This window comes from Lissotriton helveticus, chromosome 5_1 (genome assembly GCF_964261635.1).
Source record: "Lissotriton helveticus chromosome 5_1, aLisHel1.1, whole genome shotgun sequence".
Taxonomy (NCBI): Eukaryota; Metazoa; Chordata; class Amphibia; order Caudata; family Salamandridae; genus Lissotriton; species Lissotriton helveticus.
In genome coordinates this window covers 1,377,646,954-1,377,667,404 of record NC_136065.1, presented here as the reverse complement: position 1 = coordinate 1,377,667,404, position 20,451 = coordinate 1,377,646,954, and the positions used below count along the sequence as shown (strand labels likewise).

The following is a 20,451-nucleotide window of genomic DNA, read 5'->3' as shown; positions in this document are numbered from 1 at the left end:
CGGGAGGGTAAAAAATATTATTCCCACTCCAGAGAGTGCAACAGTAGGGAAAGCGTTGGATAGCGTAGGAGTAAAAATTAATATTCCCACTCCAGTGAGTGCAACAGTAGGGAAAGCGTTGGATAGCGTAGGAGTAAAAATTACTATTCCCACTCCAGTGAGTGCAACAGTAGGGAAAGCGTTGGATAGCGTGAGGGTAACATTAATATTTCCCACTCCAGAGAGTGCAACAGTAGGGAAACGTTGGATAGCATAGGAGTAAAAATTACTATTCCCACTCCAGAGAGTGCAACAGTAGGGAAAGTGTTGGATAGCGTAGGGGTAAAAATTACTATTCCCACTCCAGAGAGTGCAACAGTAGGGAAATTAAATACTTCATATATGAATACAAATTAATTAAATATTAATACTAATTACAAATTAATTAAAAGTAATTAACAATTTTATATAATATAATAATTAATCAATTAAAAATAAAAAGTAAAATTAATTATTAAAAATGATTACCTATTAATACAAATTATTTACCAATTAACAATTAATTAATTAACAATTAAAAAAGAATTAAAAATTACAACAAAAAACCAATAAATAAATTACAATATTTAATTAATTACAATTAAATTACTTCCCACCCTATTCCCCTATAAACACACAACCCGCAACAGAAAATAAATTAATACAATTAACATAATTATCAATTAATTAAAATTCATTAATAATTATATTTTAATTAATTACCAATTAAAAAATTAAATTACAATTAATTCAAAATAAATAACAATAAATAAATTAAAAAAATTAATTATTTATAATTAAATTACTTCCCACCCTTTTCCCCTATAAACCCACAACCCGCTACAGAAAATAAACTAATAAAATTAACATAATTATCAATTAATCAATTCATTAAAATGTATTACCAATTATATTTTAATTAATTACCAATTAACAATGAATTCAAAATAAATACCAATAAATAAATTAACATATTTAATTAATTATAATTAAATTACTTCCCACCCTATTCCCCTATAAACCCACAACCCGCTACAGAATTATAGTTTAATACCATATAATTAATTAATTAAAATAAATTATAAAATAAATATACACTTTTCACACATATACTAACATAAAAAACCACTTTAAAAAATTGGATATTATAAAAAAATTGATATTAACTTACTTACCTCAAATTCAATATTTTTGTTGTCTATATTCTTTCCACTCTATATTTTTGTTGTCTATATTCTGTCCATGCGATATTTTTGTTGTCTATTTTCTGTTCATTCGATATTTTGTCCATTCTATATTTTGAATTCGATATTACTGCTATTCTATTCGATATTTTTGTAGTCTATATTCTGTCCATTCGATATTGTGTCCATTCTATATTTTTTATTCGATATTAATGCAAATCGATATTAAAAACTCGATATTTTGAGTGTATACCACTCTTCGGATCTCATGCAGATGAGGAGATGGCACGCATGAAAGCGGAAATGGAGGCATTAAAAGCAGTGGGCCTCGAGAGACTAAAGGAACAGAGAAGATCTTTCTGTCCTTTCTCAAGATGATATACAACACAGAGGGTTCAAACCCCTCGGTGGTATTAGGGTCGACAGTCTGGTACACAGCAATCGTATCAAAGATCCTACCAACTGTATCAGAAAAGGCAACCAAGAGGAATGTCAGGACAACAACCTTCACAAGGAGGTAAGATGCCTTCTGGCTCCAAGCCCTGAATCCTGTTTTCCCTTTCTTCTGTTACCCACTCCGGTAGGGGGAAGCATTCAACATTTCTTGGCAGAGTGGCAAAGTATCACACAAGATAATTGGGTTCTGCGTATTGTGCTCAGTGGATATTCTCTACGATTCACCAGCCCTCCACCATCAGTTCCTCCAAAACAGTCAAGATTCCACCTGTCGCAATTACAATCGGAAGTGAACATTCTTTTATGAAAACAGTCAGTAGAACCTGTTTGTACGCTACAACGAGGCAAAGGGCTGTATTCAAGATCTTTCTCGTCAACAAGAAAGACAAGAACAAGTTCAGACCCATTCTCGATCTAAGGGAGGCAAACAAATGGATTTGGAAGGAAAGATTCCGGATGTTAGCATTACACCAGATCTATCCTCAACCACATAAGGAGGATTGGTTATGCCCAATAGACCTTCTGGTGGCCCTATAATTTGGGTGAAGGTGACCTTGAATATTGATGTCACCCAATTATGTATTGACTCGCCTGATATACTTGGAGTTAAAATAGTCACTGATGATAAAAGGGTCCTACATGTATATAATGTTTATAATAGACCATATCCATTACACAGGGAGTCACCAATAATAGAAAACCTGGATTCACTTTTGAAAGCATTAGATCCAGGAATAAGAAAAATAGTAGGCGGTGACATGAATTGTAACTATGAACCCATTGCAGGGTTAGAAAACCTGTTAGAGGATGAAGACAGTGCCGACAAGATACCAGCATTGAACAGAAGTGGGGCAGTCCTAAAGCCCCTACTTTTTTCAGAAATAAGTGCCAGAGTAAAATAAATTACATTATCCTATCATCAGACATTTGGTCATTTGCTGTAGATATGGAGATTAGACCAAGAACAGAAAGCGACCATCGCCCACTTGAAATTAGTTTTCGTCGGAGTTTACTCCTGAGTGAGGTTGAGAATGAAAGTATATCCCATACTATCCCAGATAACATCATAGTTAGCAATAATCGTCGTACAGTTAAATAGGCATATATCCTGGAACATGGGGATTTGATGGCTAATATTTATAGATCCTTTGCCAATAGTTTTGAAACATACAATATCTCCCAAGATGAGAAAGACACATACCTGGACTTACATACTAGGTTTTTTAAGGAATTAATTGCTATAATGAGAAAAAAACCTAAGAAGATTGATGGAGTTGGTAACTCAAAGGCAGTAGGGAAACCCTGGTTTAATAGGGAGTGTCGCAATGCAAAGCTGGGGTTAGTCCATGCTATAAAAAAATAACAATATTTTAGCAGTCAGGGAGGCTAGGGCTAAATACAGGAAAACCCAAGCAAAAGCAAAATCTTCTTGGGATGAAGAAATTTGATGAAGAAATTTGGTCCAGTATATTATCTGCTGCTAAAATGAGGGTCAATCATTTCACCAAGTTATACGATCTTCCTGAGGGGGATCAGGCTCCCCCTGATGTTAATATACTCCCAAATTTTAATGAGGAGAGACTAGTCCTACATTTTGAGATAGGAGACTGAATTAGCAATTATCTCAGTTAAAAACGGGAAAGCCCCGAGATTTGACAAAATACCATACTTATATAAACATTAAACTAATATTTGGGTTCCTTATATCAATCACCTATGTAACGTTGTTGCTGCGGGTGCAGAATACCCGGACACATGGAAAGGTGCAGAAATAATGACTATATTTAAAAAGGGCGATAGGAATGATCCAGCAAACTATCGCCCTATTAGTTTAATTGATATCTTACAAAAAATGTATGCAAGGCATGGTTTAAACCGTATAAGTATCTGGATGGATGAGGAATTAGTGCTCACCAAATACCAAGCAGGGTTTAGAACCAAAATTAGTACTATTGACCAGGTCCTAAGGTTCTGTTTTTTGTGCTGGAAGTATGTCACTTTGAGGAAAGGCCACTTGTACGTAGCATTTGTGGACCTCCGGCCTGCGTTCGACCTAATCCCTCGAAAATTGTTATGGGAGACACTTAGGTGTCAAGGGCTACCGGCTAACCTTTTAGAGCAGGTTATAAATTTACATAGAAACAACTATGCAAAAGTTAGGTGGGGCCCTGGTGGGGAGCTAAAAAAACAAATACCAATAAAGAGGGGAGTCCGCCAGGGATGTGTGTTAGCCCCTACATTGTTCTCCCTGTTCGTCAATGATCCATCCTGCATGGGGGCTTGTAGTAATGATTCGCCAAAATTGGGGGGTGAGAGGGTTTCATCCCTCCTTTTCGCCGACAACACCATACTTATATCCCAAACACCCCGGGGCCTACAGAACCTACTGGAAAAGTTCCAGGCATACTGCAGCACAATGGGCCTAGAGATCAATGTAAAGAAAACAAAATAAATGGCTATAAACCCTAATAAAAATTTTAAGGAAAATCTGACGCTAAATGGGCACAAATTAGAATACGTACGGAACTTTAGCTATCTGGGTGTTTCCTTGGATTCCAATCTAACCTGAAAAAGCCAGATTGAAAAAAATAAAATAGTATTCACGCAAAATCTGTTACCTATAATGAAAAGAGATGGCAACAGCCTAAATAAAGCAATTTCACCAGCCTTAGAGATTTTTAAGTTTAAAGCACATTCAACAGCACTATATGGGGCAGAATTATGGGGACCTATGTGCAAGAAATCTTTTGAAATTGGTGAGAACAAATTCCTTCGGGCTTTGTTAAGACTACCGGTCAGTACTCCGTTGATACCACTCCTTTTAAACCTATATTTGAAACGTACTGACCACGATGCAATCCTGAGACCCCTGATGATCTGGGTCAGACTCTGGTCGACCCCTGAGCTGACAGATTACAAGGATGGTCTAAAAGAAATCATGGAATTAGATTGCTGTAACAAAGTCTTATGGCTTAGACACGTAAGAACCAGGCTAATAAAAATTGGTTTCAAACAATTTTGGAATGAACCATCTTTACTAAATCAAACTTCAAAGAAGATCTTAAAGTTGTCATTCTGGGCATACGTGAATTACGATGTGATAAATGGAAGAATTCATGGATCATTAACAACTAGTTTTTTAGTGTTCAAAGACATAGCTCTCTTTGAATGTTTTCTTGATGAGGTATACCCACCATTAGCCAACACACTCTATATGAAATATAGACATGGTATCTTGAGGACAAATGTCCGTGAATAAAGGTGGTGTCAAAATAGTAACAATCAATGTACCCTATGTCATAATCAGGCAAAAGAAGATGATTCACATATTTTGTTCTTCTGTCCGATTTACGTAGTGCCTAGAAAAAGATGGATCAAACCCCTTTGCCTCAATTTAGGCACAAGATCATATAAAGAGGCTAGTAGAATTTTGAAAACTGATTCAAGCCAGGTTATTGTTTTCGGTATCAGTAGATTTCTGTTAGCTATAAACTTTATAAGAATGAAAATGGGTTTAAAATTATAAATGAATTTATTCGTTTTAAATCCATGAGAATTACTATCTCTTGGACAAGTGCTTCATATTATTGATAATGCTGGTTGGCTCTGTAGTCCTACATGAATTTTATAAACAATTTGTATAAATGTAAATGTAGTTGAGCTTATATAGCGCACAGCTACCCGCAGTGGGTTTCCCGGCGCTTGCTTAGGGAACCCTTCCTGGTATTCCCCTGTGAGATAGCAGGGTATCCACAAGGTGAAAGTCAGGCATCCCGCCGCGAGGGGCCGTTGTGGAGATTAAGCAAGCTATTGCCCAGAGTCGCAGAGTGTGAACCCATGAGTCGAGGAGGCACCGGGGCTAGAATTATCGAGTCCGTGGAATTTTAAGCCCAAGACCCGCCGAGGCGGGTAATTGAACCCTGGTCCAGGACCGATCTCAGCTTCCGGGTCTGCTGCCTCTAACCCCTGAGCCACACTTCTCCACATATACACACGCATCCTACACTTTTATTATTATTGATATCTCTAATGTAGTTACATTTGCCCATTACTGTTAGTGTTGGATAGTTACGTATTTATTTGTGTTTTTTATATAAATTCCTTTTTAAATTTTTAACTATTTATGATATTTTAAATGTGATTTATCCGCCCCTAAAAATTGTGCACATGATTTTATTGTTCTGCTTTTCTAATTGTTACCACCGCTCATTATGTCTATAATGTCCAATGAATTAAGTTTCAAATGTAATTGTATATGTATTTTATGCATCTTTTGTGGTACAAATGTACCGAAATAAAGATTTTTGATTGATTGATTAATAATATACTATAACTTGAACCTCTCTGATCTATGGCTCCTAAATATTGTTAACCTTTAGGGATTTATTTATCTAATTGGTGAAGTTTGTGTTCTGTAAGTGGCACCGACTGCAAGGACAGGCCTGTAGTCGCAGTTTGAGCGGTCTCTCATGGGTGGCATAATACATGCTACAGGTAATGGGAGACCCCTGGTGTACCTATGCCCTGGGTACCTCAGTAACATATATTAGGGACTTATGGGGGTACACCAGTAGCCAATTGGGGAGGTACAGAATTAATTACCATGTCATATTTAGAGAGTAAGCTCAGTGACTGGGGTCCTGATTAGCAGTATTCCTGTCAGACTAGTCACAAAAACATACTGACACCAGCAAAAAGTAGGGATAACTTTGAAAGCAGATCCTGCTTTCATACACCTGTTAAACAGCCAGGTTTTGATACGAGTTGCCTGAACCTTGTATAGTTTGGTGCATATCTGATGTCAGGAGGAAGAGAGTTTCCAATGCGGGGGCAATCATTAAAATCTAGTACCACCCAACTTCTTCCTTTTAAATTTTAGTATAGTCAGGAGGTTCAGTTAGGCCGATCTTAGGTTGGGGGTGTAGCTCTGAATTCTGGAGGATATGAACGCCAGGCTTTTGTCATGGAGAGATTTAAAGGTGATGCAGCCAGTTTTGAAGATGGTTCTGTTGGCAGTACTGGGAGCCAATGTATATTTTTCAGAAATGGTTTGACATGGCAGTGTCTGAGTTGTGGAAAGATCAACCTAGCTGCCTGGTTTTGTGCTGTTTGTAACTTGCGGTTGAGGCATATTGGGGTCCCAAATAGAAGGCGTTTGCTCAGTCTCCCCGGGAGATAACTAAAGCAATGATCATTTGAACACGGGCTTCAAAGGTAGAGTATTTCCTGGTTCCCCGAATTTGGAGAAAGCATGAGGAAATCACTGTCCTGTTTGTGGTTACATGGAGAGATCCTTAACGATGATCTCAAGACTTTTTCCTGCTTTCTTGGGCATGGGAGGAGATTCCATCTCAGGGGGACAGAAGGAGGGATTCCATTGGTGGAGTTTGTTTTTGGTGATTACAATTTCTGTTTTATCATAATTTAGTTGTAGCTGGTGGCTATTCATCCAGGTGCAAATGTATAACATTGTGCTTTGGAAGAACTACATGGATTCCGAGGTATTATTAGTGGTGAAAAGCAGCTGCATATCATCAGTGTAATTAAAGATTTTCACATTCCGCTTCTGTAGGGAATGTATAGGGGGAGGGGGATATAAAGATTAAAGAGATGGGGTATTGGGAGGATCCTTTTAGTACTCCACAATTTAATTGGACCTTAGATTAACTGAAGGGGGAATGACAGACCAATTGAAAGTGGTGTTTGAGAAAGGATTTTGTCCAGGGCAGTGCCCGCGGCCTTGACACAGTCGATCAGAATAGCATGGTCGACAGTGTCAAAGGCCGTTGATAGACCTACGAGGACCAGTGCCTGAGGGGTGCCTTTATCTGCTTCTTCTCTCATGTCATCTACTACTGAGAGTATGACTGTTTCTGTTGAGTGTACAGGTCAAAAGCCTGCTAGGTGAAGGTTAAGGAAATTTGAGATTTGGGTCCTCTGAGGAAGGAGCAGAGATGCCGAGCGACATAATTAATCAATCAGGGGAATTGTAAGCGTGCTTCTCATCCGTAAGGGTCTCAAGGCGCGGGGGGGGGGGGGTATGTAGCTCCGCTCAGTCGAAGAGCCAGGTCTTGAGTGTCTTCCTGAAGATGTCCAGGGAGGGGGCGCATCTGATGTAGATAGTCCTCTAGTAGCTTTGCTACATAAGTGAGTAAAGAGATGGGACAACTTATTTCAAGATCGCAGGGTTCTCTCTGGGTTTTTTTAGGAGTGGGATTGCCATATCCTCCTTGAAGGATTGTGTGACACTGCCCTGACATAGGGATAGGTTAACGAGGGAGATAGCTGGGTCAGAGAAGAGAGAGAATATGTTTTTTAGGATCCGAGGGGAGCAAGTGTCTTTCAGGGATCGAGATCTAACTTTGTCTATCAGATCCATGAGGCAATGTTTTTGGGAGAAACTGAGAGTGTGGAGGAGTTTCTGTCTTCAGATGGGGTCACATAGGCTGATTAGCTGGGGGTTGCTATCTTTTATCACCTTGATTTTGTCAATGAAAAATAAGTTCAGAGCATCACATGAGTTTTGGGTGGGTAGGATAGGTAGGATAGCTCTGTCCGGGTCAGATACTTTTGTCACAGTTCCAAAAATGTATTTTGTTTTATTTACAGAGTTTAGAATTTTGTTTGAAACAAGGTTGATTTAACTTGCATGATTGATTTTTTGTAAGCTTTTAGGTGTTGGACGAAGATTTCCTTGTTTTCAGGCAAGTTATGTGTTTCACCATTTCCGTTCTATCCGGCGTAGTTCAAGTTTGGCTGCCTTTAGCTCTTCTGAATGCCATTTAGACGCTTCAATATTGTGAGAAGTTGGCCTGGCATATGCTGTCCACTAGTTATAGTGGGCACCTTGTACCAGTCCAAACAACCCCTTTGAGATGATAGGTAAAAGACAACCTTATTTGAAAGCTATCCTAGTGGTAGCTATGGAGAGCAGCCTTCAGGCTAAGTCTTGAAGGAATGTAAAGCAGCTTCTTTAACCAGTCTATAATCTCTTGAATGGCTAAATAAAAGGACAACCACACCAGGTATATATATAAAATATATGTATTTATTATAAACACACCCAACTTGTCTCTTTATGAGGCCAGAGGTCAAAGCACATACGTTACACTTAATATCACACAGTAAATTAGCACAATATACGTTGAGCCCAAGGGGCGTACCAAACAATATATTAAGAAAGTGGTGTAAGAACCACGACTTGACTAGACACAAGGCCTAGAGCCTGTAGAATTGCTGGGGCCACAAGGAACCAGCCAAGGTAGTGACATGGGGGACCCACTGGGGACACGTGCAGTGTGAGAACACAGCCGCAAATTGCAGTTAGCTTCTATGGGGAGAGTCACGGTTGGAAATTTAAAGATTAGGGACACTTAGGAGAGGACTTTGAGCAAACCCCTTCAGACTTAAGGGGTTCTAGGACCAACACCCACTTGAGCACCGGAGTACTCGAGTTACCTCACCCAGGGAAGTCGGGTGCATAGGTGTCTTTTGGTGTTGGGAATCGTCGTCAATTTCAATGGCGATCTGCTGCAAAGTGCTGCTGCCGTCGAAGTGAAAAGTGTCCGGTGTGATGCAAGCCTGGATCGAAGATGAGAAGAACCTGAAAGCAGAGGGGACAGAGTCTGGGTCACTTGCTAGTGACCAGGGGCACGCGATAGACGAATGCCCACTGATGTCGGGTGATTTCAGGTTGAAGAGATGAAGCTTGACTCTGCAGCCAGGAGGCGTCGACGACCACCAGGAGCTGGATTTGAGCTGCTCCACAAAGGATGTTGAGTACTGTGGTGTCAGTGACCGGATTGGACCCAACAAGCCTTGGCAACAGCAACCCACGCAGAAAGTGAAGAAAGGCTTTGGTGCAGACCAGCAAGGTCCGAGGGACTCACCAAATGGTGGAGAGTCAGGGCACGTCTGGAGCAACCAGGAAAACCCACGAAAAGTCAAAGTTGCCTTCTCAGGGACCCACCAGTCAACGGACTAGGAATCGCGAATGTACCTCGAGCAAAAACACAAAGGGCCAGCTCACGGAACACTCGTGGAGTGTGGGCCAGCAATCTTCGGTGGAAAAGGAGCTTGGGGTCTGGGCTACAAGTCACCCAATGCACAGCCTCAAGGAACGTCGAGAAGCTGATGCACTTGCAAATGCGCACGGTGTCCAAGGGTTCTGGTTCCACGGTACTCACGAGGGCTGCGGGTCTCAGCTTTGCTGGTGACTCAGGTCGATCTCAGAGAAGTCTGGAAATCCACCTCCTGGGCTGCAATTACTTCGGAGTCCGGCAGGAACTTCGGGGGTGCAGACCAGTCATATGCGTCTTAGGTGCCTGCCAAGCAGGAAAGTAACTCCTTTACTCCAAGGGACATTCTTCAGTCATCTAGTCGTGTAGATTGTCGAAGTTCCAGGATATCATGGACGAAATGCAAAATCTATCATCAATCACCAATGAACTCCTGAACTCTAATAAAGCTACTAGCGCCACCTTGAACCAAATCAGTCAGCAAACCAGCAGATACTTCACCATAAAAATCCCCACCCAAACTATACAACAAGAATTAAAATACCCTCCACGAATGACACGGATCGTCCTACGAGGGCAATGGATGGACTATCTGACAATGACATACATGACCTTCTAATAGCATACACCAACCATAATGACAGCAGCAAGTCTCTAGATGGCACTATCCAATCCATCCGATCCAACCCCTACAGAGAACCCACTCACAACTACAGATCCATAATTAGGGAAATTCTCACAAAGGTCAACATATTGCAGTCTACCCTCACTCACTCGACTAGCAAACTAAAGTGTGCACTAACCAATTGCAGATCGGCTAACAAACATGCTACCATAATTTATGATCTCAGCCTCTCGAATGATTTGGACATCATCATCCTCACCGAAACATGGCTAAAGAGTTCCTCTGCTCCCATCCTTGACCTACTGGTCCCCCCTAGTCATGGTATATTTCGCCTGGATAGAACTGAGAAACACGGAGGGGGGTTAGCCTGCATCTATCGAAACACAATCACAGTTAATCAAGCAAACTCCATTTCCTTATCCTCCTGTGAATATCTCTGCACCAACATCTCTGATGACAAGGGCATCATCTGCAAACTTCACATAATATATCACGCTCCGGGTGACAATCTGAAGTTCGTTGATGAACTAATGGAAGTCATTATAGCCAATGCCAACTCACAAGTGCCGCAGATCTTTTTGGGAGTTTTCAATCGCCATTGGAACTATACTGGCGATCATGATGTAAGCGGTCTCCAATCCTTTCTGTCAGACCAGGATCTGTCCCAATTCTGCGACAGTCCAACCCACAACAAGGGGGAGATATTAGACCTCATCAGAGCTAAAACAAACACTATGGGCCAGATGTAGGTGAAATAGATTTACCGATTTTAAATTACCGAATTTTACCGATTCGGTAATTAAAAATCGGTAAATCTATGGGGTCGACATGTAGGTATTCCAGATGTGCTGGAATACCGAATCAGATGATTTCGGTATTTACCGATTCGGTAAATACCGAATCGGTAATGCCCATGCATTCCTATGGGCTCTGAAGCCCATAGGAATGAATGGGCATTACCGATTCGGTATTTACCGAATCGGTAAATACCGATTTTCACAAGGGTGCAGGGGGTGTCACTTTGACACCCTCTGGCACCCCCAAAACAGGCTCGGGTGCCATGTGGCAGGCATACATGCCCTAAGGGCAGGTCTGCCTGTCACATGGCATAGGTGTGCATGCACACATGTGCATGCACACCGGAATCGGTATTTTACCATCAAATTGGATTTGATGGTAAAATACCGATTCGGTAAGGCTCCTGGGACTCTGAAGAGTCCCACCTACATATGGGTGGCTCAGATTCGGTAAATTTACAGATTTTTTTATTTTACCGAATCGGTAAAATTACCGAATCGGTAATTTTACCGATTCGGTAAAATAAAGCCCCCTACATGCCAATCACCTATTTACCGATCGGTAACGGCCGAAAATACCGATTTTTGGCCATTACCGACCGACCTACATCGGGCCCTATATCACTAGAATCCATCTCCCCATGAGACTGGACTGATCACTACAGCATCTTCTTCTCCATCAACAGTGAGGTAACTCCAAAACAAAGCCAATCTACAAAAACAAAACAATGGGAAAGGAATATCCAAAATATTAATCCCAACATCTTGGTATCCCAATGCAATTCCGCCCTGATCCCCTCAACAGACATGGCTGACGTCCATGATCTCACAGATTTTTACAATGCCACTATGCTTGAAATCCTTGATACCACAGCGCCCCTCCAAGAAAAAAAACATCTCCACCAAAATCTCCAAACCATGGTTCAATGAGAACCTATACTCGGACTGGCGCAAGTTAAGACTTGCTGAGCGAACATGGAAATCAGAACCGTTCACTGATCACCTATACCAACTTAGAGCGCTGAGAAATACTTACAACAGAAAAATCCTAAACGCTAAAGCAGACTTTCAAAACACAGCTGAACCAAGCCATTAACCGTCCCAAAAAACGATTCGAAATCGTAAAACAACAATCGCGTAACTCTCCAAACGTAGTGGAGGTAAGCAACCCGGCTACCCCTAACTGCGACGAACTTGGCAAATTCTTCCTAGAAAAGACTAGAACCATTGAAAATGAAATTCAATCCAAGAAAGACCCCCAACAAACTACTGACCATGAGTCTTTTCTTTACACACAGATCAATTACAGTTTTAGCTTTCCGATCGAAGCTCCAAAAAACAATGCCAACTGGCACTCCTTCTCACCCATCCCGTAACACGAAATCTATAGCACCCTGCTAGCGATCAACCCTGCCAATCATTTTTCTGATCCCCTAACCCCATCTGTATTCAAAATGATAAAGACCTCTATTCTACTCGTATGGGCAAAAATTGTTAATGTCTCTCTGAGGCAAGGCTCCATACCTGACTGCCTTTAAATAGGGCAGGTCACACCTATACTAAAGAAAGTCAATTCCCTCTCCACAGACCTCAACAACTATCGCCCTATATCCAACATCTCCACTCTGGCGCAACTATTGGAAAAATGTGTACAAATTCAACTTTGCAACCACATCGAGAACTTCAACCTCCTAGATAAACACCAATCCAGCTTCCGTCAAGGCCACAGTATCGAATCAGCGCTCACCCACATAATGGATGACATTTTAGAAATGTTAGTTCATAATGAATTGTGCCTATTGATACTTCTTGACCTATCTTCCGCTTTCGACACGGTTAAACACGGCAATCTACTGTCCCTACTTAAACGAAGGATGGGCGTAACCGGTCCAGTGTTACAATGGTTCACCTTCTTCCTAAGCAACTGAACCCAAAGAATCAAGAGGAAGCAATCATTCTCTCAACCATCCATGGTCACTCTAGGAGTTCCACAGGGATCAGCACTATCACCAATCCTTTTTAATCTACTCATGGAACCCCTGGCTAATGCACTGAATTCTGCAAATATTCTATATCTCCTATACGCAACTATATATGAAAATCTCCTTACCAGATGACGTCATCTCCCTCAACGCCATTCTTCATAATACCCAAAGTTGTCTCAATAGCAACCACCTCGTACTCAACACCAAGAAAACTGAAATCCTCCTCATCTCCCCTCCCAATCACACATCCAAGATAGACTTATGGCTGAAGCATCTAACTTCCTTTGATTGTGACCCACACATCATTGACTCCACAAAATCCCTGGGAGTCACCCTGGAATAACATTTAAATATGCAGGCGCAAATCTACAATGCCACCAAGGGAGCCAATTATCAGTTGAGTATCCTAATGAAACTTAAACTCTTCCTCCCACAGACTGATCTAAAAATGGCGGTACAAGCTCTAGTACTACCAAGACTGGACTACGGAAGCACCACTCTATGTGGTCTTCCAAAATACAAGCTAGCACCGCTCAGGGCATTGCTTAACGCTGCGGCCAGGATGGTAACCAGAATAAAAAGAAATAACCACATCACCCCGGCCTAAAAGGCTCGGAACTGGCTACCCTACGAGGCGAGAATACAACTAAAGATCGTCTACATGACACATAAAGCCCTACATAGCAACACCTCCAGCTATTTAGCACAAAAGCTAGAACGGTAGGGAGGATGCTGACAGTCACAAAGTTCAAGCTCACTACTACCAAAACCTCAATCCTTCCAGAAAAAGAGAACTGGGTGCAGAGCTTTCTCTGGTATCACACCGAAGATTTGGAACACCCTTCCCTAAGATGTACGCAGAATTTCCTCCTTTACCGTCTTCAAAAAAGAAGCGAAAATGTTTCTAATGAACAAATTAACATCCTAAAACTTTAACTCTCTGATGACTCTTTGCCGCCGATTATATCCAAACACCAACCTCTTTTGTGTTGTATGCAATTTCCTACTGTATGTATAAATGTGTGATAACACTGTACTGTAAAGCGCTCTGATACTCTGGTGGGTCATGTTCGCGCTATATAAAACTTTATAAATAAATAAAAATAAATATCTGTACCAGAGTTTCATCCAGGTGTAATCTAAAGTCCTGTAGCCAGGGGTTCCTTTCTTATACCCAAGGAAGAGGTTGGACATACTCTGGGGACCCACCTATGAGAGGGTTTGGAAAGAGGGGTGGCTACGCCCATTTTCTTTGTCCAGTTTTGCGCCAGAGCAGGGGCTGGCAGCCCCTGCAACCAGTTTGAATTGGGATATGCACAGGGACACCAAATGTGCCCTCAGTGCAGACTTCAAAGCACTCTTGGAGTGCACCCACCCAGCCCCAATACACTAAAGCCTGTCTTGGAGGTGGTTACACCTCCCTGTGACAGGAAACCTATTATCCAGGCCTCCCCTGCTGGAGTTTCGTCCAGCAGCAGGAGCCCAGACTCGTGTCTGTGGCTGCAGCATCCATTTTGTGATGCCAGGGCTCTTTTAAACTGGTACCGTGTGTACCGGTGTGAACATGTCTCTCCCTCTAGAAGGGTGGAATTCTACCCTCGCTGCCAGGACTGGCGGGAGAGGAGGGTAGGTTTCCAAAATGTTTGACACCAAACACAACATGTTTCTGGGCAGCCATTCCAAAGTTTGCATTTACCGCAAGGTTATAATAGACTTAAGTGTATATGGTCTGGCTGCATCACAGAACAGTCCCAGAGAATAGGTTTCGAAGGCTGCAGAGGGTCCCTGCTCATGGATGGCCACCCTCTCACACACAACCCAGCACCCTGCCTTCAAGATTGATGAGGCCTGCCATAGGGGTGACTGATAGGTTTTTATGTGTAGTGATTTATGGTAGATATAGGTAACCTATATCTAAGTAAGGGGTGTATGCACCACCTTACCCAGGCTGCAGTAGCAGTCCTGTGTTGTCATTTTGGAAGTCTTCCCATGGGAATGCATGCTGCAGCCCCTGGTAGGCCTCTGGGGTACCATATACTAGGGACTCATAAGGGTATCCCAGTAACCAAACTGGAGTGTACCTAAAGTACTTGGAATCAATTTAGAGAGGAAAGAAGATAGGCTGGGGCACTAAATAGCAGGACCCCGGCCAAACTAAGTCAAAAACCATCAAAACACCAGAAAAAAAGTGGGGGCAACCATTTAGTTAGATTCCACCTTCCTACACATGGCATTGAGTTAGTTTGGTTTTGCGAAGAGGAGCATAAGTGTTGCTGGCTACTGTTAACCAGTCCAATATTACCTCCTCAAATTCATCCAGGTTTTCTGTAGGGGTGGGTAAGGAGAGTGACTGAGTCGCAGAAGTTGTCAAGATTGATACCATTCTAATTCCTGGAGAGAAATTCCAGATGTGGGGGGTTTTAGTGAGGTCAGATCATTCAAAGTGAATTTAATTAGGTGGTGGTCTGACCATACACTAGGAGAGACAGTGAGATTGAATGTGGTTAGGTTAGTGGGCCAGACCTTGTCTAATGTGTGACATTTGACATGTTTGGGTACAAGCACATGTTAATCGAAGTATATCAATCAGATCGGTGAAACTTTGGCCGCTGGTATCCTTGTTCACCCAAGCTATCTTCTCTCCGGCTTATAGCTTAGGTTTTAGGCTCATATAATGATATTGATATGGTTTTATAGAGCGCTTGAATGGCAAAGGCTTCTTGTAGCTAGCGTCTGTTTCTGACCCAAAAGTGAGGTCTACTGGGGCAGAGAGCAAGAAAACAACCAGATTTTTAGCGGTTTTCTAAATTACATTAGATTCGACTGAGCTTTAAGGTACCAGGGCAGTGCTTTACATATTTTACAGGTGAAAGAGATTTAACTTCTGCCACCAAGGGATGTTTTGTTGATTTTAGGCATCACAACGGTTTTTGAGGAGGAGCGAGGCATTCTCCTGCGGGTGTACCATTGGATTTTCCTCCTAATATATAGTGCTTTTTCACCTACTCCAGTACTGTGAAATTAACAGACATTTCAACTGTATGAATGAAGGGGCAGGTAAACTCCGTATCTTTTTAATCTTTACCACTACCTAAGCGGCAGCCATGATGCAGTGATTTTACAGTGACAAATATCAGGGAATGCCCTTTTCTTTGTTTACCATTCTCTTATTAATGTGATTGCTGACATTCATCTACAGTCATGTAATCCGAAGTATACTGTTAATTGAAATGCTGCATTGCATCACAACTATATCATCTTTAATGGGTGATTTGATCTATTTTTTCTGTCTCTCAGGAGGAAGAGGAGTCTGCAAGTAAAACCCAAGCAGAGAGTTATGCGGAGAAGGGTGATCCACCTGAGAAGGGAGTGGAATACTTCACGAGTGAACTCAAGGAGGCTGGGGGCGATGTATGAGAGAGGAGAAGGAGGGGGACTCTCTGACCCCAGCCACTTGTAAGGAAGCTCAGGACTGAAGTGTGTTTGTTGTGAAGATCAAGTCCACGTGTGTAATCTTGAAGGAAAAGCGAACTCAGTTTCATTTTGAAGAATTGCATCGAACTGTTAACACACACACTGGACATGACATAAAGAGGTGCTCCCTTCAAGAGTCCAGAAGGCACAAGAAGAATGATCCACGCAGTAATTGAAGAAGCACAACAGACGTTGATGGAATATTGCACATCAAATACAAAATGATAATTGGCACAGGGCACAGACTGAAGAATCTCCGAGGGCAGCGAGCACAGTGGACCATTTGAAACGTCAGTAGAGGTGTATTCTTGGAAGCTCAACATTGCAGAACCAACAGAGCGAGAAATCCCTGTAGGAGATGCACTTTCTAAGAAAAACAATTCTGCAGAGAGAATGGGGCATTCTTTTTAAAAATCACCGTCAAAACAATGTATATATTAGCAAACTATTTAGAGGTGCTTCCTAGGACACTAGCACTGAAGGTGTGCCTTTTGGGACAATTAATATTACAAGACGCCTTACCACAAAAGCACAACAGTGAAATCTTCATGTCCAACTATTACTGCAGAACAAGCAGTTAGCCACAGGAGAGTTTTGTGCAGTATGTCTACCGTGAAGTTCCAGTGCTCTTTATGAGGCTCAGTAGGAGTGAATTGCTCCATTAACCAGGATGCAGTGTACTCGATTTGGACTATTGAGAAGTTTATCACTGCACCGGGTAAACAAAAGGTAGTGATGTGATTTAGTCATTGCAACATCCATTAACAGACACAGCCTGAAATTCCACTCTTACTACAGGTCCTAGCATTCTCAAATTGTTCATATTAGTGCACAGCTAAAATTGTATGTCTTTTGACAATGCTCTGAAAGTGTACACCGTTCTACTGCCTCTCCTAATAATGGCATCAGAAAACTACATCCACTGTTGGCATATAAACCTCTTATTGCTCATTACCTTGCTGAGGGACAACATGTGTTTGACATATTTCTCTTCCAGCCCTTTCCACCCCCCGAAAAGCATACAGCTTGTGGTGGCCCCTTTTCTACGGCTGAATGTCTACTTCTCTCCTACTTTTCCTGCATTTATCTGGGGTTTCCTTCACTCTATCTACTACAGAAGGTCTACAGTCACAACCATCACTTGCCTTCGGCCACAACCTCTATCCTTTAATAAAGAGGTTGCTTTAACTCTGATTGTTGGCAATCATTGAACATGTACATACCTTGTAAAAGGCTGTACGACCCACACCTGGATTACCTTCATTCATTACAGCTGGTTTCCTGTTTCCTCCATTCCCAGAGATTTATTGGAAAGGGTTGTCTAGCCGGTAATCCCTCTCAGTGAGTTCATTCCTCACAGGCAACAGAATCAGGAGAAAAATATTGTGCCCCTGGAAAAAAGTGGTAGAAGCCAGCGTCTAACTTGCTGTGCATGTTCAAAGCAATAGCCTCCTCTTTTGATGGTCTTAGGTTGCTTTTATCTCTTCATCACACCTCTCTATATTGTCTATTTGTATAACCTTCTAAAGAAATACTGAACAGCATGTTCCATTCTCTTTATGCAAGATCGACTGATTTGTCCAAATTTTCTACCAGAGAAAGCCTACTAGCTATAAAGAATGATGTTCTGCATTTGTATTGGCATTTCACTTTTGATGCTGAGTAGTCCAGTCATGGTCATTTTGGGGAGATATTAAAATTACACCATGTTTTTATGAAACAGAGGTCTTTTAAAAGGGTGTAACAATTCTAAAACCAAACAAATGGAACAAAAACACGAGGAAACCATGTTGTCCATCATATTTTTTCAGTAACCTTTATGAACTTTGAATATCTCTCTCCCCATGTAGGATCTTTGACCAATTTTTGCAAAGAAAATTTCTTCTTAGAAAATTACTTCTGCTTTATGCCTGTCCCACTCATCTCTCTGGCTTCCGTAGTGAGCCCCAGAATGGGAGCCATGCTGGAGCCTCGCAGTAGCTCTGCGATTTGTGAGTTCAGCAAACTGCACCATGTTTCCTTCTGAATTGTTAATGTTACAACTGAGCAAATTTCCCAAGAGGATGCTCTCTCTTACCTTGCACCTTATTCTGACCAAAGGTTCACTGGAAGTGTATGGAGCATTGCCACTGCCTTGGTAGTCCGCATACAAAATGCAGGAGATTGCTGCTATGACTTGCAGGTCATGACTTTGAATCCTAGCAAGCCCAACTTAACTTATCACCCTTCAGATGTATGTAACTTGAGTACCAATACACTGGGTAATAGTAACATCTTTTGTTTACAGTGCTTAAACATAACAAAAATGCACCATAAAAATATTTTGTTTAATTATATTTGACACTGAGATATTATTCATTAACTAGGACAGCTTTGCCATTGGGAGCACTGTTGATGTTCAGGATCCTGAAGAAATTCCCAAAAATGGAACAGAAAGCTCTGCCTGGCTCAGCCCATTCCTCAGGATTTTCCAGATTCAGGCTATGACATTGATTCATCATAAAGGTACGAGCCCTAGACAAAGGCATTTCCAAATGGCCCCAGTCTTTACCATAAATATCTTGCAGGTAAGCCCAATCATCCATCCCCAGGACTCCAAACCCAGGATGATACCAGCTGCAAGGAGAAGCACATACTCAGGGAGAAGAAGCAGATCCCTTACGAGAGACTGGACTCTTCCAAGATCAGGACATCCTTCATGCAGGCCACACAGGGTTTCTGTCACTGAGACATCACAGTACAAGCCTGGAAAACACTATTATAAAATCACAAAGAACTTTCCTATTAATAACTTTACTACTTTATGTTGTCAAAGTCAACTCTGTGAGATTCCTCTGCTAATCGTTCCATTTATTTGTGATTGAATCTAATTTTTACCTACTTTAGCTACATAGTGCAGGGAGAGTAAGAAAAAAGTACAGTGTTCCAGAGTCCGCATTTTCTGGGTAACTGATGGCGTGAAGAACATGTCATCATCTACCTTCTCCTATCTCACCTACTTCTTCAGAGAAAATAGTGGAATGGATTTCATATGGAATAAAGATTTTGGCAAATCATCCACTAAGATATACGCTCAGCTGCCGCAGCATTGTTTGGCAACTATGACAGATCCTTATAGAAAGCAATCCAGCATCTACCTGCTCAGGAATGAAAGTGTTTCTCTCGGAAATTGTGTGTTTTCCCAATTTATTATCAGTGTAACAAAGGGTAAAGCAGAGAGTCTGCTAGTGGATATTGCCAAGGCATATCTATGAGGAGATTTTTTATGATTGGGACTTGTAGATCCTAATTAGCCAGCATAAGAGTCTAGCGCTTCCATTCTAGGGCAGCCCTTTAATCAGTCCCCATGCAGATGAAATTTTAACAAAATAGGGTTTTACTCAAACTTTAATAGAATGGGTTGTCTAGCCAGTATCCCACTCAGCGAGTTCACTCCTCACAGGCAACAGAATTAGGTGCAAAATATTGTGTCCCTAGAAAAAAGTGGCAGACGCCAGCATCTAACTTGCTGTGCATTTTAAAGCAATAGTTTCATTCTGTTCTTGAATACCCAGGATGGTGAAGGCGGCCTTTTTCTGTCAGATTCACCTTCCAGTGTGGCAAATATTTTAAAATGCTTGGATGCTCAGTATTGTACAGTATGCATGTGTGTTTGGGTTTACACCTTTGTCACCCCAAATCTCACCAAACCATGGTTCTCTATCTAAACTGGATGACTCAAGACCATAAAGTGCTTTAGGCATTGTACATGACCATGGAGTGCCAATCCTCAAAAAGACAGTTACATAAACTTCAATTACTTGCTTTGTGTGTGAAATAGGGCGAAAGTGGAGGACTTTCCTTTTGTAGACCTGGCACCGGGTGAAGAAAGCTAACGTCAGGGTGCTGAAGCTT

The 20,451-nt window shown here is 41.5% G+C and overlaps 1 protein-coding gene across 8 annotated transcripts in view; it reads left to right on the top strand.

The window, feature by feature from the left end:
• The window catches only part of FKBP5 (FKBP prolyl isomerase 5), a 796,880-nt gene extending 777,255 nt beyond the window's left edge, over positions 1-19,625 (top strand). For all 8 annotated transcript variants that reach the window (XM_078644330.1, XM_078644336.1, XM_078644335.1 and 5 more), the window contains one exon: positions 16,381-19,625. In XM_078644330.1, coding sequence (XP_078500456.1) covers positions 16,381-16,500 — 120 coding nt within the window. In that variant the 3' untranslated portion in view covers positions 16,501-19,625. The remainder of the gene's footprint in view (positions 1-16,380) is intronic.
• The last annotated feature ends 826 nt before the right edge of the window (positions 19,626-20,451 follow it).